The following is a 23,272-nucleotide window of genomic DNA, read 5'->3' as shown; positions in this document are numbered from 1 at the left end:
TTTGTCAAAGAGGCACACAAATGCAGTAAGCATTGCGAGTACCATCAAGGACTGATTCCATTTGATGGAATGGCTCCATCAAAGAGACTTCATCAAGTTTGGGAGGTCAGAGGGGGCTTCCTTCTGGAGATGATAGTTGAGCTGAAGAATGAAACGAACAAGACGTCCCTGAGCAAAGGAGGGAGGGAAGAGGGTTATGGACGAATACTCAAGAGTAATTGTCCAGAAGAACACATGGCCAGCCAGGGCACCGGCTGACAGGTAGGGTGTAGCTGACTGAGATGGTTTCATGGGGATGCCAGCCTTCTCTCTAAAGATAGAGAACTCCCCTGATCCACCTGGCAGAGACCCTCTACTTGGAGCTAACTTCCTGGCAGAGGAGCTAGGTATGTACCGAGCTACTGACTCACTTTCCTTAGCTTCTGTGGTTCAGAACTCTCTACATATGGTACCTCGTTGTACCATGGGTGCTATCCATGCCATGGACCCCCGAAGTGAGACACTGCTCGTCTTGCAGAGACTGAAACCTAGGTCCTGGCTCCACTAATATGGCCCACGAGATCTCTCCCTCTGTCTTCCCTGTCCTTCTCCTTCCACCTAACTTTGTCTTCCAGCCAAGGAAGAGTACATCAGCCGCCCTTCTTCCCACAACAAGAGCATCACGAATATTCTCAGGGATGGCAGCCTTTGGCTCCAGTTCAGTTCAGATGTTTCCAAGGGAAAAAGGGAGGGAGAAATCTAAAGCGTTAATTGCACTATTAAGTTTGGGGTAGAAACAGTGGGAGTTAATTTTAGGTACTTTTTTATGCTCCGATCATTCAGAGGGAACCCTCCAGGCACCTTTTATTCTTTTCTGTTTCTCCCCTCTTAGCTCTGGCAGCGTGGGTGGTTTCCCTGATTCTAAGACGTGAAGAATTTACCACCAATAATCCGCAGGTGGGGGTAATTAGCAATTTGCCTGCTCTGAGATTCCTGGTTAGAATAGGGATGCTTGATCGGAAGGTGAGCCCAGGCATTCCTGAGCCTCTGGCCTGCCTGCCTTCCCCATGCCCTCGTAGATGGTTTTGAATTCTCCATTTAAATGGAAAGAGCATAGACTTGCCCCTTAAACTCTCCAGGGCTTTGGTGGTAGCAGCATTGAAATCCATTCCTCCTTTTGATGGATACGTATTTAGTGCCAATTAAGCATCAGGCTCTGCAAGACCCTGGACATGCATGGCTGATCCACCCAGACCTGGTCCTTCCTTTGTGGATTTATAAATATCTAAAATTCCTTCTAATCTGGTGATTTATTAGTGATTCGTTCCTCTCACTCTCTCTCACTCTCACTCTCTCTCTCACACACATATACACACATACACACAAACACACACGAATGTAAGCCCCATGACAGCCATTTCTCTGTGTTTTTCGGTCCCTATAACAATTCCTGGCACATAGTTAGGCACTCAATAAACATTTGGTGAAAGAATGGTCATCTTTCCGGCAATGCTTGGCGAACCAATATTCTCGAGAATGAGAGCAATCAGTCAAGTAACCAACAAGGCTAACCAACCATGTTAGCTCATGACCAGTTGCTCTGGAGGGACTTATAAAGGGATAAATACGGCACCTACACTTGGGCTTTGAGTGTCCCTGAAGCCACCCGAGATTAGGAGAGTAAGTTCCCTCCTGTTTATGTTTCATGGATCATGGTTCTTGCCCCAAAGTCCCAGCCTGGCATCCTCCCTCCTTTCCACATTTCCCATTTTTCTTTCCATCCTCTCCCCCGCCGCAGAGCTGTCAAGTTCTCAGCCAAGCTGATGGGGCAGGCAATGGCCAAGAGGGTCAAGGCTACCATCCTTTATGCCACAGAGACGGGCAAATCGCAGGCTTATGCCAAAACCTTGTGTGAGATCTTCAAACATGCCTTCGATGCCAAGGTGGGTAGGGGGCAGGGCCAGCTGTCCAGCCCCTCCTGGTAAATGAAGTTGGGAAGGGGAGAGAGGGAAGTTAGCAGAGAAGCACCCCTTGAGAATGGGTGAAGGCACATCTGAAGATGCCCATCAGCCCAGTCACACACATCTGCTTATATTTCAGGGGACTCTGATGCTTCTCTCCCTGAGAACCCTCTAGGAGTCCAGGAATCCCCACCCTCATCTCTAGAGCAAAATGTTAGAGAGTTTATGAAAAACAATTCTGGAGTCAGTTTGGGAAGCTCAGCATTTAATACAGTTAAGTGGCTTTATTTGCTGCAGGACTTCTCAGAGCCTTTAATCTGCAAGTATGGGTTATCATCTCCAAAAGAGGAGAGGAGAGAATGGAAATGTTTCCCAAATATGTTTGCTTTTGGCTCACTTATTTTCAAGGAGCATCTTTGAAGACCAGGCTTCCCTAGAACCTACTTTGAGAAATGTTGCTCAAGTAACACTAAGATACTGGGTAACAAACTTTCCCAAAGGTAGATATCTCTGACGTTTTTGGCCCAGGTCCTCCATACAGTTGGAGGGAGGATTAAAAAGGAAGCTGAGCAGATAATTGGTCAGATCCAGCTGGGTCATTCCCAGCCTAAAGGTGGTCAAGAAGACTCCAGCATCAGTTGGTTGTAAGGAGTCCCAATCAAGATCTGTCTTTACTGGCAGCCAACCCATTGCCCCAGACTCTCTGTGGTCCTGCAGACCACAGTGAGCACAGGAAGGTTCCATGTTACTAAAAAGCTTTTCATTCTACCCACTTGAGTCCATTGAAATAGTGGCACTCAGAAATTTGGTTCTTATGAAGGAGATGGCCCATGAAGACCCATCGATTTTTCCTCTCTCCTCTCCCCCCACCACTTTGTTCCCTCCCACCCTTGCTCACTCTCCATCACTTTCTCCCCTCCTCTCCCCACATCATTCTCCCACCTAGGTGATGTCCATGGAAGAATATGACATTGTGCACCTGGAACATGAAACTCTGGTCCTGGTGGTTACCAGCACCTTTGGCAATGGAGACCCCCCTGAGAACGGGGAGGTGAGATGAGCTTTCTCCTGTTCTAGCATGTGTTTCCATGAGCAGGAAGGAGGGGCAGCAGTTACATCTGCTATTCAGCAGCAAATCCTCCCAGAACCTCAGAGCCAGTGATCTCGATTTGGATTCAAGTTCTGCAAAGATTGGACAATTCCAAGTCCTCAGTCTGTTGGTGTCCACTGACTAGCTGATCCCTAGTGAAAATATTTTCACCTGAGTGAGCTAGTTCTTTCGAATGGATGCTCCAATCAAGAGCTTGGGGTCCTCTGCTCCAGATGAGAGAAGTGGGGACAATATTTTTGTAAAAAGCCACAAAAGGGATTCATGTGCTGGGGGTGGTGGGGGCAGTCCACACCTCTGTAGCCCTTTGTAAACAACCCTGCTCCACGTGCACCTGCAGCATGGCTGCCCAGCCCGAGCCCCTGACCATCTCTGACACCCTGGCCCCCAGGTATCAGGCTCCTCGTTTGCCAGTCAGGACCCCAGACCCTCAGTGCCCAACCTTGTTCCAGATTTAATCATACATGCCTCACATTTTGTTCATCTCTTTCAACCTCCAGAAGTTCGGCTGCGCTTTGATGGAAATGAGGCACCCCAACTCTGTGCACGAGGAAAGGAAGTAAGTGAATGACCTGCCAGTGTCACATGACAGCCCATGGGGTAACTGAAACTTGTCTTTTGGCATCTGGGGTTCACATCTGAGTTCTGGATGGTTTTGAGACCTAAAGTCCATTTGTAACCGCTTTTTAGTTGGTAGGTGTCTGTGGTCCACTGGGGTGGAGATTGTGGTCCCTTTGGTCACTTCACAGCTCTGTGCTTCAGTTTCTTTTTCCATCAAATTGGGTTTATTATCCCTGCTTGAAGTGTCTAACCTGTACGTATCAAACTAGAAAACAGACGTCAGCATCCTGTGAAAAGTTATGAGTGCTGTGTAAATACCAGTTCCTACTATCTCTGCCCTTTGGAAACCTACATGCAGAATCCGTGCGGTTCTTTCCCTGGAACATTTCCCCCTGACGTTAGTGGAGTTGCATTCACTAACGTGGAGGTTGACTCGAAAAGATAAGATATCTCATAAGATGAAACGTGCCTGAGGTCAAAAGCTGTTGCTGGTGAAACTGCATCTAACATGGGATTGGAGTCTAAAGATACTTCATCAGGTGACAAACACCCATAATCAAAATTACCCTTGAAAAGACCTTAAATCCCCCCAAATAGAGAACAGATGGCCTGTGCAGACAGAGCTGCCTTTCTGTGAGATCAACATCGTGTTTCCTCCAACGTTGAGCCGGTGTTAAGTTGAACATCACATGCCGTCGCTGACTGGTGTTTAGAGGCTGCGTTCTGCAGAAAATCCCTCCTGGTTTTCTTTCAGCCAAGCCCATGTTGCCAAACTTGCATACATTCCATATCCAGGGGACAGCTGAGTTCCTTGTGTTCAGCCCTCATTCCGTGCCCAATGCCAGCATCTTAGTCCTCACTCTCCCTGCCTCTCTCCTTCCCACCCCATCTGGTTGGTCTTCAGCAGGTCCTCCTCACCCCTCCTCCAGGGAGAGATAGGGCACCATCAATTCTCCCCTCTAGGTACCCGGAACCCTTGCGTTTCTTTCCCCGTAAAGGGCCTCCCCTTCCCCGAGGTGACAGAGAAGTCCACGGTCTGGCTGCAGCCCGTGACAGCCAGCACAGGTAGAGCGCGTCTGTGCGCGTGTGTGCGCATGCGTGTGTGCATGTGCGTGCATGCAAATATGCGCTCGTGTATGCCTTGTGTTCGTGCGTGAGGAGTGCGTGTGTGCGCATGCGTGCCTGTCAAGGTGTAGCTGTGTGCGCATGCTCGGTGCTGCAGCAGCCAAGACCGCATCCGGGTCTCAAGGAGACCAGCGTTCTACCCTAGGCTGTGCCACTAACTGGCTGAGTAACCTTGCGTAAGTCTCTTGACCTCTCTGGGCCTCCGTCTTTCTCATCCACCAAATGGGAAGAAACTATCTGCCCTGACCACTTCTGCGAGCTGCTGCCAGGATCAAAGAATAATAACAAAAAAACAACGCATTTGGAAAAACCTCCAACCTCATACAAATACATGTGCCGTTATTTTTACCCCACAACCATCAACCACCCCTCCCACACTAACAACACAGCCACCCCCTGATGTGTTACAGGCTTATTTGGAGAAGTGACTCAATGTGAGACTATTTTAGGGCAGAAAATACACTTAAATATATTTAGAACTTTCCTGATGCTAGAGCATCAACTTTGAAGAACATCCAGCTTAGAAACCCTGCTGCCAGAATGCGCAATTTCTTTTTTTGTCTTTTGCATTCAGATTGGTGTGTTGTTTTTTTTTGTGTGTGTTTTGTTTTGGTTTTTGATTTGGGGGCTTTGTAGGGGTTTTTGTTTGGGGTTTGTTGGGGGGTTGGTCTTAGAGGGTTTTTTGGTTTGGTTTGGTTTGGTTTTTGTCTTATCTAAGAATAAAACTTACCACTTTTAGAGGAAAACTGGGAAACCATTTTTGGTTTTGTTTTTTTAAATCTTGAAGATCCTGAGCCTCTAATGCTGAGGTCTGAGTCCTAGTGACATCTTTTCTTCCTCTTCAAAACAATTTAATAAGAAATCCAATTTCTTTTCAGGTTATGTGTCAGTGCTGAAGATTTTTCATGTTTACTTGAAATGTGAAACATGAGAGACCCTTGAAATGTCTAAAGACCGTAACTTTATTGAAAGAGACTACCGTAGTGGTTACCAGTGGGGAGAGGGAAAGGGGAGGGGCACTACAGGGGCAGGGAGTTAAGAGGTACAAATTATTATGTATAAAATAAGCTACAATTTTATATTGTACAACACAGAATATGGTCAATATTCTATAATAACTGTAAGTGAAGGATAACCTTTAAAAATTCTGAATCACTATAGTATACACCTGTAACATATTATGTCATACATCAACTATACTTCAATTTTCAAAAAAAGGAAAAAAATTTTTAAAAAGAGAACGTTGAATGGGGCAGTCTTGCACCATCCAATAAACCTTTCTACGAGCATATAAATGAACTATACCTGTACCACCCTGTACGGCAGTTCCTAGCCCCACGTGGCTGTTGAGTACTTGACATGGGGCTAGTATCAGTGGGGAGCAGAATTTTTCATTGTATTCAATTTGAAAGAATTTAAATTTAAATAGCCACATGTGGCCAATGGCCACTGCGAACAGCATAAGTGTAGTTCCTGGCTACTCAGTGTGCCGTGTGGAAACCAGTAGCATCAGCATCTCCTGGGAACTTGTTGGAAATGCAGCATCTCAAGCCCCACCCTGTTCCCATCTGACTCAGGATCTGCATCTTAACAAGATCCCCGCATGTCTCCCATACCCATTAAAATTTGGGAAGGAAGGAAATGTGGTCTGATGGGTTAAGGTGTGATCTGTTCTTCCTGAGTCAGATGTGGTCAGAAATCTTTTAAATACAGGTAGCTTCAAATGCAGATTCTGGAGGGCGAGGGTGCGTTGATACGTTCCAGACAACGCCATAGGTGTGCTGTGGTCTCACTCAACACTCAAGGAATGGTCCTAGAACCAGGGCTCGTAATTTGGAAAGCCAGTGGGGTATTGACCCCAGGAGGGGGCTGCAAGCCAGAGCTCACAGACTCTCTTTTATTTTGGCAGGAGCTACAAGGTCCGGTTCAATAGTGTTTCCTCATACTCAGATTCCCGCAAATCATCAGGCGACGGGCCAGACCTCAGAGACAACTTTGAGAGTGCCGGGCCCCTGGCAAATGTGAGGTGAGCGAGAGACCCAGGACGTTGGGGGTGATGAAGGTTCTTGGGAAACTGGACTTAGTTGCAAAGTGGGTTCTTTGTCGGGGGAAGGGAGGTCTCCCTTCCATGTCTTTTTGTCCCTCACATAACCAGTTGCACTCTGGCTATTTGGGGACACCCCTCCCACTAAAGCACACTACCTGGACCCTGCCTGTTATCTCTTTCTGTACACACTCCTTCAGAGCCCCCATCACCCAGGTTTCACCCCATCACATCAGTTTCACATCAGTTATGCTGAAGGATATTACTCAGTGAGCTCCCTTCCTAATAGAAGCTTTAATAGAAGCTTCGGAGATACCTGCTATGTCCCAGTGGTTCCTAACCTTGGAAGCTCATCAAGATGACCTGGAGAGGTTTACAAAATACAGATAACCAAGCCCCACCTCCAGAGATTCTGACGTAATTGGTCTAGAATTGGTCCCAAGCATTGCTTTTTTTTTTGTCTCCCTAATTGACTCCAGTGCGCAGATTCAAAAAATACTGTCCTGACACAACATTGTAAAATGACTATAACTCAGTAAAAAAAATGCTGTCCTAACTCCATGCTTCCCAAAGCATAGTCACATCCCATGAGAGCATTTTAGATAATACATGGACAGATTTTTCATATCTCAGTGGTTGTGTGTTCAGTTTAATGGGTATTTGGAAAGAGAGAAAACTAAATATCAAACCCTTGGTTTCACAGATCTTGGTGAAGTTGAAGCTGATGTAAGCTCAGGCCTGGCCACCAATTTCTTAGACCTTTACTCATTGAAACTTCCCCTCGCATGCTCAGGGCAGCACTTAATAAATGATACAAATCACAGAGTTCCTGGATATTGAAGTGTTGTGTCCATCGGTACACTTTTCAATAGACCTTATTTTTTTAGATTTGCAGCAAAATTGAGGGGAAGATACAGAGATTTCCCATATATTCCCTGCCCACCCCCAACACACACACACAGGCTCCTTCATTATCAACGTCCCCCCAACAGTGCTACATTTATACAGTCGACAAACCTACATCGACACATTATCACCCAGGGTCCATAGTTTACATTAGAGTTCACCCTTGGTATTGTACGTTCTGTGGGTTCTGACATCAGTTCATTTTTTCCAGCTTGACATTGAAACATCCGTGGTTTGACAGTCAGGCCCATTTTTCCCTTATTAAATCTCTCATGGCTTAGAGCAGGGGTTGACAAACTACAGCCCATGGGCCAAATCCAGCCTGGCCTGGGTGTATTCTTGTACAACTGGTGAGCTTAGAATGGCTTTTACAGATGGACATTTGCAATTCGTTTGATGACAGAAAATATTATCTTTGGACCTCAGTGAAGCAAAATGCTATCCCCCCACCAAAAAATTCCATTCTTCGCATTAGTGGACATATATAACTCAGTCTTTATAATTGTACTCAATAACTATTATTATTATCGTACTTTAAATTTTGTCCAAAAATGTGTAGGAATATATTTTCTTCCTTGATACAAGAGTATCTATGTAATAGCTTCGATTTTGCTTCTTGGCCTACAAGCCTGAAAATATTTACTGTCTGGCCCTGTAAATAAGTTTGCCAGCTTCTGGTTTGGAAGCTTAAAATAGGAATTTTGAAATCATCAGGTGAAGATGGTGATGGAAATGTGAGTCTAGGAAGAGACTGTGACACAGGCCTTCGGGTGCCTCGGAAAACGTATTAATGAATTAATCATCTGGACCATCTGTTAGTGAACACCAGTGGGTTTGACTAGCTAGTGAGTACAAAATAAAAGCAAATTAAACAGCGCTATTCAGTAGATAACAGTGTCAGTGGTGGTCAAATGTCATCAATATTGGAGGTTTGGGGAACAACGCCTTAACCACAAGGCATGACTAGTGCCAAGAGTTTCCAAATCTGTGTTAGGCTGGAGGGGAGGGTGGGGGCCAGAAACGCTGCTCCTGGCGTCTTCCAGCCAGTCCACTCCTGGCCACCGGCCCTCTCCACCTGCCAGGCCACTGCCCTGAGAGGAAAAGGTGAGGACTCTACCTAATGGAGGATCACAGGGGATGGGGAAACATGCTGCCTAATCCCACATCCTTCCCTTGGAAAGGCTCTGGAACCCCAGGGAAGGAAGGGCAGGAAAGGAGAGGAGAATGAGGTGAGAAAGCGTGAGTATGAGTTTGAAAGAGTAGATATTAACCTGTGTTGACTTTCACGTGATCTCTGAGACCCCTGGACCCCATCTGAGATTCATTGTCCAATAACAGAGTCCCTCCCCAACTTCCCCCACTCCTTCCCTCATCCCCCATCACAATCTTTGACCACCATGCTAAAAAAGAGAATCTAGGGCAGAGCCAGACCCTGTGTGGACTGAGTTAAACAGTTGCCCTCCTTGGCTTGTCTGAAATGACAGTCTGCCACCGGACATTCCAGCCTGGGGAAGAAGTCAGTCAGGGGGCCTGGTGTCCCACTTGTCAACCTCTCGATCCAGTCCCAGTGAGGTGAAGACCCACAGCCAGGACCACGACTGAGGGGCCCCTGGGCCCCAGCCCTTCACTTCTCAGACTTCAGCCAAAGCAGCCCCTCCCTGACATACAGGAAAACCTCATTAACTTGACCCCCATCGATTCAAACACCAACGTTTTCTAGTGGTATCTATGCGAAGAGGGTTTGTGAAGCAACTCAATTTCACAGGCATTGCAAAGGGGTAGAACCAGCATATGTATAAGTCTTTCAGTCCCTTCTAGAAGAAGCTGTTTACCCACCAACGTTGGAAGTGTTAGTGACAAGTCCTTCTGAGCTCCTCGTTCATACAGGACCTGGAGAACTGCTGCACTGGAGTCTTCATTGTCTTTGCACTTAAAACTAATCTAGTTGTATTATCAGTAGAGTTCAAGTTTTCCAGTAATAGAGACTCTTATCCCCAATTAGTCCAGCTTAGAAAGGGACACACAAGAAACACTTCTGGGTCACCATGGTCCCCAGCTCACCCTCCTAAGGATCACCTGGGCCTTGTCTCCCAAGGACCGTGGTGCTTAGCAGAGACCAGAAGGAAGAGCACGCAGGGCTCGGGGGCTCCCAGACTTAACAGTGGCCTTCCCCGGATGGGCTTGGCGTTGTCTTACCACCAAGGGCTACACGCTGTCCTTCTGGAGATACCAGATGTCTCTGTGTGCTCAGGCAGCCATCACAAAATACCACAGACGCGGGGGCTTCAACAACAGTTTATTTTCTCACAGCTCTGGAGGCTGGAAGCCCTCGATCGAGGTGTCAGTGGGGTTGGTTTGTTTATGGTGAGGCCTCTCTCCCTGGCTTGCAGACAACTGCCTTCTCACTGTGTCCTCACATGGTTTATTCTGCGTGTGCAGACAAATCGAGAGCTGTCTGGTGTCTCTCTCTCTTCTTAGAAGGACACCGGTCCTATTGGATTAGGGCCCCACCCTTGTGACCTCGATTGACCTCAGTTACCTCCTTAAAGGTCCCATCTCCAAATACGGTCACATTGTGGGTGGGTAGGACTTCAACATATGGATTTGAGGGGGCATAATGACTGTTATGTCCATAACACCAGACACCCCCACGTCTCCCTGGTCTGCTGGCATGGACCTTCTCTTGTCTCCTTGGCAGGTTCTCTGTGTTCGGCCTTGGCTCACGGGCATACCCTCATTTCTGCGCCTTTGGACACGCCGTGGACACCCTCCTGGAAGAGCTGGGGGGAGAGAGGATCCTGAAGATGAGGGAGGGGGATGAGCTCTGTGGGCAGGAAGAGGCTTTCAGGACCTGGGCCAAGAAGGTCTTCAAGGTAACCGTCCACCCAGATCTTAGAGACCCAGGGCAGAAGTCATGACCCCCAAGGACCACCCCCCAAGACAGGGTACCTAAACCATCAGAGGCAGAAGAAACTAGAGAGCTCTTGGTACTTCTCTCATGTCTCCAACCAGGAGATAGCTTTAAACAACTCAGATAAGGTGGCGTGGTCTTAAGATATTCTCTACCCAGAATCCAGCCTCCTGCACTATGGGTAAGGAATTGGTCTATAAAAACATAGAGTCTTGGAATTTGGGGACTGGGAGGAATCCACCCCTCACTCACATTTGGTAGACAGGTAAACACAAAACATAGACTTGGTTAATGAAGCCAGGGGCCATGCCAGGGGCTGGATCTCAGATCTCACCAGTTTTGTCTGCCTTGACAATCTTAATTGTTACATGTGGCTATTTAAATTTCAATGTAAACTAATGGACGTTAAATATGATGAATGGATAAATAAAGTATGTGTGTCCACATGACGGAATATTATTTAGCCATAAAAAGGAAGGGAGTGCTGATACCTGCTACAAGGATGAACCTTGAAAACGTTGTGCCAAGCGAAAGAAACCAGACACAGAAGGAAACTTAACTGTATGATCCCATTGCACAAAATGTCCAGAATAGGCAGATCTGTAGAGACAGAAGGTAGATTAGTGGTTGCCAGGGGTTCAGGCAAGTGACTGCTAATGTGTGTAGGTTATAGGGTTTCTTCTAGGAGGATGGAAATGTTCTGAAACTGGATAGTGATGGTGGTTGCACAACCTTGTAAATAACATATCTGTATAATATTTAATATATATATATATATATCTTGTATGTAGTTATATATGTATATATAGCAACATATATATAATTTAACATATATTAACACATATATACAACATATATTATTTAAAATATGTAATGTGTGTATATATACTGTATGTATTTATATATAAAATGTTATTATATATAACATAATTAACATAAAGCATTAATTTATATATATAAAATGTATGTAGTTATATACCTAATGTATTATAATGTTATATAATTATATATATAATGTTATATATAACAACATTATGTATGTAACTACATACTTTTTTTATATATATGGGTGTGTATATGTGTATATATATATATATGTTTATATATATATATATATATAAATTAAATATAATTTAAAATTCCACTCCTCACCTGCATGAGCCACATATGCTCAGTAACCACTAGTGGCTAGGAGTTACCATATTAGACAATTAGAACATTTCTGTCATGATAGGACATCCTATTGGATGGCGCTGTTCTAGAGATGAGGTCACGGGGGAATAAATGAATAATGGCCTTCTGTATGCATGTGGGGCGTGATGCCATTGGCCATCCTGGGAAAAACAAGAAAGCAGTGAATGTGGACCCACATGTCCCTGCCCCTTCCTTAGCCCCAGGGTGCAGTGTCATCAGCAACACAAGAGAAAGGGCACTCCCCAACCTTCTGTCATCCAGTTGACACTCTTCATCCAGACAAAGAGAGCAAAAGGGGAGACTGAGGCCCCTGAGCAATAAGGATATGTATTTGGGGAGACTGTGTCAATAAGCCTGTTCCTGAATTTCTTCCTAGATGAGGAGAGTCAAGATAACCTGGCTGTTTTAATACCTGAGATAACTGTGTGGTTCTTGACTTCAATCAGTCAACTTTGAGTGTCCCAGAAACAGAGCCTGTTACGAACCACCAAATCCTTTAAGCTATCGTCTCACCCGCCCATCCTCCCAGCCCACGCCCAGCCCTACCAACCACTAAAACTGCTGTCTGACTCTATAGCTTTGCCTATTCTGGACATTTCATATGAATGGAATCTTATGAGATCTTTGTAACTTGCTTCTTTCACTTAGCATAATACTTCCCTGTTTCATCCACATTATAGTATATATCAGTACTTCATTCCTTTTTGTGGCCAAATAATATTCCATTTTATGGCTATACCAATTATGTTTATCCATTCATCAGTTAATGGACATTTGGATTATTTAAAAATCAACATGAGGCCAAAATATTGTTAAAAAAAAAAAAGCTACCTTTGAAAACCTTTGGCATTATCCATGATTTTTATCTCCAAAAACCTGAATTCTTAGAATCACTAAAGTTGAAGAACTTACGAACTTGCAAAAAGGAAAAACAGGAAAAATATATGCAGGTATCCAAACATTCAATATATTCTGCCTTTAATATAATTTTTAAATCTTTAGAGGAAGATAGGAAATTCTAAGGTATTTATTCTATTGTTTAATGTTAAGCCTCTGTACAAGTTGGTTTTAGGAATAAATGACCTAATAGAGTTACAGATTAAATAGAGGTTAGTCCCAAAGTCAATAGTAAATGTGGTATGTCCAACACATCAAAGGCACTCAAAAAATAAATATAGGATGAATTGATGGGTGAGGGGATGGTAGCTGGGTGGATGGATGGATGAATGGGTGGGTGGTAGGTGAGTGGATAGAAGGATGGATGGATGGATGGATGGATGGGAGGGTGGGTAGATGGGTGGAGGGATAATGGATAATCAGTAGATGAATGGATGGAAGGAAGGAATGGAGGGAGGCAGGGAGGCAGGGAAGGATGCAGGGTGGGTGGATGGGTTGATGGATGGGTGGATGAATGGATACATGCTGGGACTTGAAGCTGTTGAGGGGAATCCCACTTGGGTGGAAGAGGTCACCGAAAGCCCCGTGTGTGCCACAGGCAGCCTGTGACGTGTTCTGCGTGGGAGATGACGTCAACATTGAGAAGGCGAACAACTCCCTCATCAGCAATGACCGAAGCTGGAAGAGAAACAAGTTCCGCCTCACCTATGTGGCTGAAGCTCCGGAACTTACACAAGGTACCACTCCCCACCCTCCCGGGGAGACATTCCTGACGGTGTGGGGAAGGGGAAGACAGGAGTTCTCACCTCCAAAAGGTGCTCAGAGAAGGTGGGCTTCATCGCTTTGGTCTCCCTGTAGTGCAATCCTCCAAAAATAAACGCGCTGCTCCTGCCCCACACGCAGGAAAACAGCGTGCTTGAAAGAGCGCCTCCCTCCGGCAGCATGGTGTGCTACCCGGAACCTCCTCTTCTCCACTGAGTTCAGCCGGATTTGCTTTTTGCTCTGCATTGTCTGCAACCGCCCCCACCAATGCCTGCCTGGCCTCTTTTCTTCTGTGTCTCTTCACTGTGCCCCAGAGGACAGGGAAACGTAAGGAGGGGGTCAGTAGAAGCTAGAGGCTTTTTCTTGACAAAGAAAACTCTGTAACTCCATCTCAGGAAGAATGATGCTCTCCTCCCTGCAGGTCTATCCAGTGTCCACAAAAAGCGGGTCTCAGCCGCTCGACTCCTCAGCCGTCAAAACCTTCAGAGCCCCAAATCCAGGTAGGAACACCTTGGTCCCCTGGGGTTACCCGCCTCTGCCCCAGGTGCCACCCTCAATAAGGAAGGGGCCCTTGTTGACTCCGAGGACTGGCTTCCTCTCACCACTCTAAGGGTCATCAAGAGCCCTTGCTTCTTTGTAGCATCTTGGTTTTCTGCTTTCCCCTTTGCCAAGCTCCAGGCTGCAAGGCTGAAAAAAAGTGAATGGTGATGATTATTGTGGAAAGAGGCAAGAGAAAGGTTCTATGAGGAGTTTCAATATGGACCACACCCTTGTCGAACTGCTAACGTTCACTGTCATGTTCATGATAGTCAGAAATCTCTTAGTCCTGACCTTTCCTCCTCTCAGATAATTCTCCCCGGGCGTCCTGAACAACGGCTGCCTAGGGTCTGCTTAAATTCCCTTGGGATGACGAGATGTTTATTACATACATCAGCCCCTCTGTGTCTTGAGGTCCTAATTGTTAAGAACTATCTTATGATTGCTTATCAGCAAAGCATGTCTTCCTAGCACTTCATTTTGGTCCTCAGCTACACTCTCCAGTGACACCCAGTACAAAGTGACTTCTTCCAAATGAGAGAGCTGCAAATAGCCAAGGACGGCGACCAGTCTCTCCCCGGTCCTGGTTCCTTCCAAGTGTTCTTCCCGAGACCTGGGTTCCCAAACGTTTTGCTTTAGTTAAAGGACGCACTCTGTCCTGCTGCAGATGTCATTCTCAGACCTGGTCACAGTGCAGTGGAAGTCCCATGATCACTGCCAAGTGCGCTAAGGCTGTTACTACCATCCCGGATCTGGACAGGACACGCTGGTGCTGCCCCAGATGCGGGCGTCGTCCTGACAGCCATGCCGCTTATGTCCTTGCTGCTCTTAGACTTCACGTCTTCTCAGAGTGACCCCGTCAGGTCTCTGCATCCCTCCACCTGGATAAGTAAAAAAGAATTTTTAGCAGGAATGAAGTTCTTTGCATTGATCCCTGTCGAATGGAAGCCATTTCACTTTGCATTTACAGCCCATGAAGATCTTTTGAGATCTCGAATTTTTTGCATGGCAAAGTACAAAGTGTGGGCTCTCGAGCTGGACAGCCCTGGGATCTGGACCCAGTTCTGCCACGTGCCGGCTGTGTGACCTTGGGCAAGTCCCTTGGGTCCTCTGAACCCCTGTCTCCTTACCTAAAGTAAGAATCGTGGCTATAAAGATTGCCAACATTTATCTAGTACTTTCTGCATTCCAAGCGCTGTTTTGAGTCCTCTCTGTGTAGAATCTCACAGAACTCCACCAGCCTAGGAAGTAGGCACTATTATCATCTACATTTTAAATATGAAAAATGACAATTAGAAAACACAAGTGACTTTTTCAAGGTTACACAGACTTTGTTCTCTGATTCCAAAGTCATGATGCCAAATGGCTGTTCCTACGGCCTGAACAACATCGCGAGGCTGCTGTGGGCATTAGACAATGCACACAAAGCAGCTAGCATATCATACATTCCCGTTACTGTCCCTTCTCCATCCCAGCTTCCTACACCTGCAGATTTAGTCTGTATGCTTTCTACGTGGACGTCAAACCTTTGACAACACTGTCAACGGGATGGAGCCCCAGGGCTCTCGTGTTGTCTCCTAGATCCTCAAACACTGGAGGAATGGATTGGGAATCTATTGGAAATTTCTTACAGTAAAAAACTGTTTAAGACCAGATCATAAAAAGTTACTCCTTACACCATTATACACAAACAGCAAGGTCATTTGCAAATGTCTGGATGCTAAGTTGGACCAAAGTCCCCTCCATCTTCCTCCAGAAAGGATGGCTGACTCCATGCTGGGTAACTTACTTACCAAAGGATATTTCAGCAAGGTTAGGAACTAGAAGATAGCGTTAAAAGCAGTTCTGGATTAGCACAAAAAAGGATCAGGTTGTGTCCAGGTGTTTAGCTCTTTAAAAGCGTACCCTATAGGGCTACCAATTCGCAGACTTACTACCATTTCCAGCTTTATGAGTTTTGTTTTTTTTTTTTAAGGAAAACTGAATGAAAAAGCATGACTCTGTCTCCAGTTTTCCCCCCTCCAAGGCCAGAGTTGGGCTGTTTGCGCCTGGACGCCCTAGCAAGATACCACAAATCACAAATCACACACACCCCTCACCCCTACCCCCAACAAGAGACCCTTAATTGCAAGCAAAGTGCTTAAGAGGAAGTAAACCTGCTTTTGAGGGTGATCCTTGCCACTCTAAAGAGAAAAGTGACTGGCAGTTACTGCCCGGCCAGGAAATAAATTTTCTCTGTACTCCAATTAGCAAACAGTACAGAAGAGAGTATAATGGAGCATGAAGTGGTGGTGTGTGGATCCTTAAGTCCTGGAAGTCAGGAGGAAGGGACGTGCAGGGGAGGCTTTAGAGAGGCTGGTGAATAGAGGACATGTCCACTCCTTCTCATTATTCAGGCCTCTGCTCAAATGTCAAATCCCTGGCCATCCTTATCTGCTGGTCACTAAGCCCACGGCCCCCAGCCCGTCACCACCCACCCATCCACATCACCAGCCCCATCGGAGATCTTTTCAAGTCACTTCTCAATGAGAATCGGGCACTTTGTTGTCTTTATCCACCACTCTCTCACCAGTGTCTAGAACAGTGCCTGACACTCATTGCGAATTTGTTGAGTGTGTGAACCTTATTAACTCAAACTGCCTGCAACAGACAATGTTTCCTCTTTTCACTGAAGAATGAACAGCTATTTTTTTTTCCATTTAATGCTGGACATTAGCAGGCTGTTCTTTCATCTGCGAACCTGTCATTGAACCCTTGCCAAGTGTGCGCGTGAGTGTGTGTAGTTATGCTTCTGTAGGTGGATATGCGTACATCACAAGCCGGGGGTGCTCTGGGGGAGAGGGTAGAAAGGGCCCAAAAGCCTACTGCCTTCCCAGTGCTGCCCTTTCTCCTTCCCCTAATACTTTTCAATGGCTCATATGTGTCCCAGGCTTAGAAAATCCTATACTTAGAAACCCCTAGCAGAACTGAGAGTTAAGACGGTGGGTCTCCAGGCTAGCGCTATCCACTGGGGGATCAGCTTCCTGCAAAGCTTCAAGGACCAGCCCATCAAGATATCCTGGGACCACATCCCAGGAGAGCCTGGGCCCACCTGGTAGCCAACCGGCCAGCGACATTCCCATTCCTGCCTCTTATCTGCTGACCACCTTCTGCCACGTTCAAGAGGCCTCCGGGCAAGTGGCTGTGAGCGTGAGCCAGCTCAGCAAGTTCGGGTCCTCTGCGTTTCTATTTTGTACCGGCCGAATGAACGGAGGCAAATATACTTCTGAAAGAAATCGTGATGATCTGGGAGAAAGTGGGAATTGATTTGCGGGGCCTTTCAAAGGCTTCCCGGGGTTGGTGCTGGAGGCTCCCAAATTAGCGACCCCACAGCGCCACCTGCTGGCTGGCAGCCTCCGCTCTCCAGGATCCAAAACATGAGCGTGAGCTCAGAGCAGAATCCATCATTCAAGTCCGCATCATTGGCAAGATCAGTGACCCAGAGAGGGCAAAACCAGCCCAGGGACAGAGGGTGGGACCCCAGACCCTACCACCATCAATCACAATTTCAGTTACCAAGTTCCCCACCATGCTAAGGACCAGGGGTGCCGTGCTTTGATAAAATACTTGACACCCAAAAAAGCAAATATGCCAGCACAACTATTTTTAATAATGGTGGCTATTTGCAGCACAAAAGGGCTCTTGGTTGTGCCAAAAACTCCTTTAAATAGCGAGTCCCATTGGTCTATTCAAGTGCTGATTTACATACCGAGGAGAATGTAGAAACTTCTTGTTGAATATCAAGTGTCTCCATCAGCTGAAAACCAGTTGGCAATGAAGAAAGAGCAGATCTGAAAATGCAACTGTAACTCAAAGAATACGAAAGATTTGATTCACTAAGATGCAGTAATCAACCCCCAAAGTTTTCAGGTAAAAAAAAAATGCACTAGATCTATACTGAAACTTTACAGAGGGCCAGAATCATTGTAGTCTGAGGAGTCATTCTTGAAGCCATTCACTTAGCACAGAGCTCCTGCCCTTGAAATTCAAAAATCAATAGAAAGGGCATGACCTGGCAGACTGAACAAGTGTCTCACTGGGTTTTCTCCTGAGTTCTGTGGATTTTGTAATATCAGTGGGTTTGTGCATAACAAAAACCCAAGCTTAAGGCCAAGTTCTTTTCCCTGGTCCCTAACAAGATGAGGACCCAGGCTGCAAAAGGAAGTGAAGCTTGGGATTCCGAGGAGAGATGGTATTTCACAGAATGGGGACATCACTGCCTGGGGCTCCAATGGGCTAGTGGTTCCTGGCAGAACTCCGATTGGTATTGAGAGCAGAACCTATTCCAGCAGCCGGATAATCCTGGGAGTCTCGGGTTCCTTTAATCAATAAATCTATCTTGAGTACCTACTACATGCTGTGCACTGTCCTAGGTGCCAGAATAGAGTAGGGGACAAAAGAGACAAATTCTCTGCCCTCTAGAGCTTACATTGTCCTTGGGGCCAAGGAAGGCGGAGGCAGGCAGGAGGCAGACCACGAAGCTTATAACGAAGTAAACTCTGCTGGGGGTCAGATGATGGTAGGTACAGGGGAGAATTGAGCAGGGGCAGGAAGACAGAAACGCAGTCAGGTCCGGGGACTGAACCCTGGGGTGCTCCACCGCCCAGAGTTAGGGAAGATGAGAAGGAACAGGCAGAGCAGACCGAGCAGGAGCAGCCAGAGAGAAGATCGAGAGAGTCTGGGGTGCTAGAATCCAGGAGAAGGGAGTTGAGAAAGAGCAGGTGACCAGCTGTATCCACTGCTGCTTGGGTGACTGCGATGAGCACTGGGAACTGGCAGTTGGATTTGCAATGAGGAGCTCATGGTTGACCTTGCTAAAAGCCGTGGGTGGTGTAGTATGATGGGGGCAGAAGCCTGATTGGCATGAGCCCCAGGAGAATGGAAGGAGGGGAGCTGCAGCCACAAGGACAGACAGAGGAGCAATGAAAAGGGGCAGGAACCGGTGGCCCTTAACTCTTCATTCCCCCACCCTTCCCTCCAGCCGATCCACCATCTTCGTGCGTCTCCACACCAATGGGAACCAGGAGCTGCAGTACCAGCCTGGGGACCACCTGGGTGTCTTCCCGGGCAACCATGAGGACCTCGTGAATGCCCTGATCGAGCGGCTGGAGGACGCGCCCCCTGTCAACCAGCTGGTGAAGGTGGAGCTGCTGGAGGAACGGAACACGGCTTTGGGTAACTACGGTCAGCTGTGTACCCTACCCGGCCACTCCCAAGGGACCTCCCCGTCTCCAGGGAGTCCCAGAGGCAGTGGGTGTCTGGGAAAGAGGAGACCCGTTCTTCTTCCCAATCGCCAATCTAGCTAGGAGGGTTGTCTCTGTCACCCTCCAGCTTATGAGACATAAGACACCCCCTTTCTCATGGCTAAACAGCGTTGGCCCAACTGGCTGAGTGAACGTCCGTGATGCTGGGACATTGATGGCTTATCATCAAAGAGAAGGGGTGTCTCCCTTCCTTCATCAGCTGGACACCAATCTCAGCAGGGGCTGCTCGTCTTACTTCCTCCATCACCCCTGCCTCACTGCCTGCCAAGTAAATAGCAGCTGAAGTCTGCCCCTGCCTCCTCTTAGAATCGAAAGGCACTGGATGAAGCTCAGTGGCCCATTGTGATTGAACCACATTTCAAACCTCATTAGACCAAGTCCCAACCCGTTTCAGTGACCGTCTTTGACATTCCTGTTAAAGAACTTTTAAAGGAAAAAGGTAAATGTCTCAGTGTTTCATCTCAGTAGCCGCAGGTACAAGGAACTGCGGTGACCATACATGGTAGCCCAGTGATTCAGTGACCTGTCCCCTTTAAAAACGAGCCAGGATGTAAAGTCAGGCAGAATGTGAGAACAGTATGTAGTCAAAGCTCTGGTGAAAATCCCTTTGGAAGGTACCGCTTTAGAGAGACACACTTTCTCTTAATAAATCCAGTCCAGCCAGTTCCTCCTCCACTTTGGAACAGTACTTTTTATCTTGAGTTGAGCCCCTGATGACGGAGAGGCTTGTGTTTAGGAGCTATATTGAATTAAAGAACATAAAGGCAGTGTTGTATAGTAGTTAATACATGGTCTGGAGCAATACTGCCTGACTTTATGCGTTTGAGCTGTGTGACCTGGGGCAAATTCCTTAACCTCTCTGTGCTTCCATTTTCCTCAACTGCAACATGGAAATAATAATAGCACCCACGACCTAGGATTGTGGCGAGGATTAAATGAGTTAATAATATCAGGTGCTGAGAATAGTATGTGGCACATAGAAAGTGCTAGGTGAGTGTTGAGCATGTTAAACACCAGAATCCCACTCAGAGAGGTGAGAAGCTGACGCCAAGAAAGGACAGATGGAGACAGAATAGACTCATAGCTCACGCGCAAGTTGGTGGCTCACTGCATAGAATGTCAGGGGACTGTCTCATGCTATTTTAATATTTGTTCATTCTTAAATTTTTGGACTAGTTTGCTCGATTGATTTTGGACATGGTTCTTGCACGCACAAGGTGTCACATGGTCCCCAGGGCCCCGGGTGTCGATGTGGGAGGTGGGAGGTGGACAGCCGAGGAGTTGCTTGGCTCTGGGGCAGTCCAGCTCCACAGGCCCCATGCTGCGCCCCTGACTTGGACCCAGGTCCTCGGAGCCCAGTCTCTCCTCCCCCCGCCCATGTCTCACCTCCTGTGCCTCCACAGGCGTTATCAGTAACTGGACCGATGAGCATCGCCTCCCGCCCTGCACCATCTTCCAGGCCTTCAAGTACTATCTGGACATCACCACGCCGCCGACGCCGCTGCAGCTGCAGCAGTTTGCCTCCCTGGCCACCAGCGAGAAAGAGAAGCAGCGTCTGCTGGTCCTCAGCAAGGTGGGTCCCTGGCCTCGGACAACCTCAAGGGGGCGCCTTCCGCCTCCCCTGTGGTTGGAGCGTTGTATAGTTATTACAGCGGTTGTCCAGCAGATGGCAGTCTTGAGCAAGGGCTGCCACGCTAGTTTGCAGAAGGTCGCCATTGGCTAGTCCTGGCGAGGATGAGGGTAACCCCATTGAATCTCCAAGTTCTCTGGCTGCAGTAGAAATTACTGTTCTAACTCTTTTTCCTCCTTCCTTTGGAACCTTTGAGCTTCCATTAGTTTTGTCGGAGTCCATGCTTAGAAGAATCCCATTGTGCCCTGTTTTAAAATCTGCCTTTTTCAGTGCTGATGAGCTATAGGTATGCCTTCAAGATCTAGGCGTCCTCGGATGGTAAAGTGAACCAAAAAGCTTAGCTTCTACCACCCTTGCTTAGAAACCAAGCTGCTGCAAAAAATCCTAGCTGGGAGGACCAGACTTCCCCCAGTCGGGTCTCCTCCCCAGTAAGCAAGCTATCAGTGGAGCATGTGTAGAAGAGGGGATTGAATGGTGGTACAGCAAGTTTGTTTGTTTGTTTGTTTTTGTTTTTTAATTCAGGGAGTGCATATTATTTAGAATGATGAAAATAAACACCAGAAAACAAAAAACACTTAATAAATGGTACATGGTTACTTCTGAGGGGTTAGACACAGATTGGAGAGCATTATTGTTCATCAGAAGTTTTGCAGAATTATTTAACCTTTAAAATCTGTACATGCACAACTTTGAAATTTTAAATGAGTGAAAGAGGGCTAATAGGAAGAGAGAACAGAGCTTGCACTGTTTGCATGGGATTATTTAAAGTTGAATTTGATATAGCTGTGTGTAGGAATCCGTTTCTTCCAAAAAGAGCAAACTCCATTAAAAGAATGAGGATTTCTATCCGGGGAAACCCCTGTGTGAGAGACCATGGGAAAGGAGTCAGATAAGGTGGAGAGAACCGTCAGACCTCAAAACAAGCCGACCCCAAGTGAGGGAGAGAGCAGAAAGTTTAAATGGAGGCTTCTGGGATCAGGTGGATGTCAGGTTTAGTGGCTAGCTGCTGGGGCTCTTGGCCAGTTGCGCCCCTGCGGCTAGAGGTCAATAAGGCTGGGGACCTTGGGAGGCACAGTCTCAAGAATGCCATCCCCTATCAATAAAGGAAGGATGGTCTTTAAGAACATGGGGAGAAGCTTTGGTATACAAGGCACTTGTAGTAGGCTTCACCCTTCTTAAAATCTGAGCTTCTTATAAGCTAAGGGCAGCTTCTAAGATATAGGAAAAAATAGCTCCAGAGCCCTAGAAAGTTCCTCTGGTCCCTGGTAACAGCTGGTCTTTGCTGTCAGTGTACCCCTGAACATGGAGCTCCACACTCCAACCTGTTCCTTCAGGGTTGTCATTTACCATCTTGAATGTGACCCATACTCTCCGAGGAGGCACCTCCAGACCCACAAATCACACACCTGCGAGTCATGACTCCGTCCCCATTGTATCTCTTGACCTCCACAACTGGCAGGAGAGTGTAATGGTCAGGAGCATAGATTCTGGGGCCAGACTGCCCAGAACAGGGGTCTGCAAGGTTTTTTTCACAAGGGACCCGGTAGTAAATATGTTAGACTCACAGTCCGTTTGTCACAACCATTCAACTCTGCCATGGCACAGCAGCAAAGATGACCCAGAAATGAGTGGACATGGCTGAGTTCCAATCAGACTTTATTTGTGGACACTGAAATTTGAATTTCATAACATACTCTTATGTCATGAAATAGTATTGGGTTTTCCCACCAACTGTTTAAATATGTAAAAATTACTCTTAGCTCATGGGCCTTACAGAGTGAGTACTGAGCCAGATTTGGTTTGTGGGCTGAAGTTTGCCACCCCCTGACCTGGACTCACCACCTCGTATCCACCATGGGATTTCTATATACCTCAGTTTCCCCATCACTAAAATAGGCATGGTGATCAGACTTATTTCCTCAGATCCTTGCAAAAATGAGAACCCGGCACAGAATAATTCCTGTGTTGAGAGTTGACTGTTACTGTGTTTTTATTTGCCTTCTTCCCTGGACTTCCTCGAGCCCTCATGGGAAGCTTGTTCCAGGGGCTGGCTGCGAGTTCTTCTCTGCCCCTCTCCTCGGCACAGGGACTGCAGGAGTACGAGGAATGGAAGTGGGGCAAGAACCCCACCATCGTGGAGGTGCTGGAGGAGTTCCCGTCCGTCCAGACGCCCTCCACGCTGCTCCTGACCCAGCTGTCCCTGCTGCAGCCACGCTACTACTCCATCAGCTCCTCCCCAGACATGTACCCCGACGAGGTGCACCTCACCGTGGCCATCGTCTCCTACCGCACCCGAGGTGGGCAGAGGCGCTGGGCGAGCCCCCGGGTCGGGCCCCCCCCCCACCTTCCAGGGG

General features: G+C 47.1%; 1 protein-coding gene and 1 long non-coding RNA gene across 2 annotated transcripts in view; one reads left to right on the top strand and one right to left on the bottom strand.

Moving 5' to 3' along the window:
- Nucleotides 1–23,272, top strand: part of NOS1 (nitric oxide synthase 1) — a 105,510-nt gene that overhangs the window by 68,295 nt on the left and 13,943 nt on the right. The window contains exons 14-24 of the mRNA XM_031670011.2: nucleotides 1,778–1,922; nucleotides 2,887–2,991; nucleotides 3,549–3,607; nucleotides 4,573–4,674; nucleotides 6,644–6,760; nucleotides 10,383–10,557; nucleotides 13,285–13,423; nucleotides 13,870–13,948; nucleotides 19,006–19,199; nucleotides 20,692–20,861; nucleotides 23,005–23,215. Coding sequence (XP_031525871.2) covers nucleotides 1,778–1,922; nucleotides 2,887–2,991; nucleotides 3,549–3,607; nucleotides 4,573–4,674; nucleotides 6,644–6,760; nucleotides 10,383–10,557; nucleotides 13,285–13,423; nucleotides 13,870–13,948; nucleotides 19,006–19,199; nucleotides 20,692–20,861; nucleotides 23,005–23,215 — 1,496 coding nt within the window. The remainder of the gene's footprint in view (nucleotides 1–1,777; nucleotides 1,923–2,886; nucleotides 2,992–3,548; nucleotides 3,608–4,572; nucleotides 4,675–6,643; nucleotides 6,761–10,382; nucleotides 10,558–13,284; nucleotides 13,424–13,869; nucleotides 13,949–19,005; nucleotides 19,200–20,691; nucleotides 20,862–23,004; nucleotides 23,216–23,272) is intronic.
- LOC140690850 (uncharacterized) lies at nucleotides 9,964–11,173 on the bottom strand. Its single transcript, XR_012066178.1, has 2 exons — nucleotides 11,087–11,173; nucleotides 9,964–10,464 (listed from the first exon to the last, which is right to left on the bottom strand). It is a non-coding gene; the product is annotated as an uncharacterized lncRNA (long non-coding RNA).

The sequence above is a fragment of the Vicugna pacos genome, chromosome 32 (assembly GCF_048564905.1).
Source record: "Vicugna pacos chromosome 32, VicPac4, whole genome shotgun sequence".
NCBI classification, from domain to species: domain Eukaryota; kingdom Metazoa; phylum Chordata; class Mammalia; order Artiodactyla; family Camelidae; genus Vicugna; species Vicugna pacos.
This window is presented reverse-complemented; position numbering and strand designations above follow the sequence as displayed.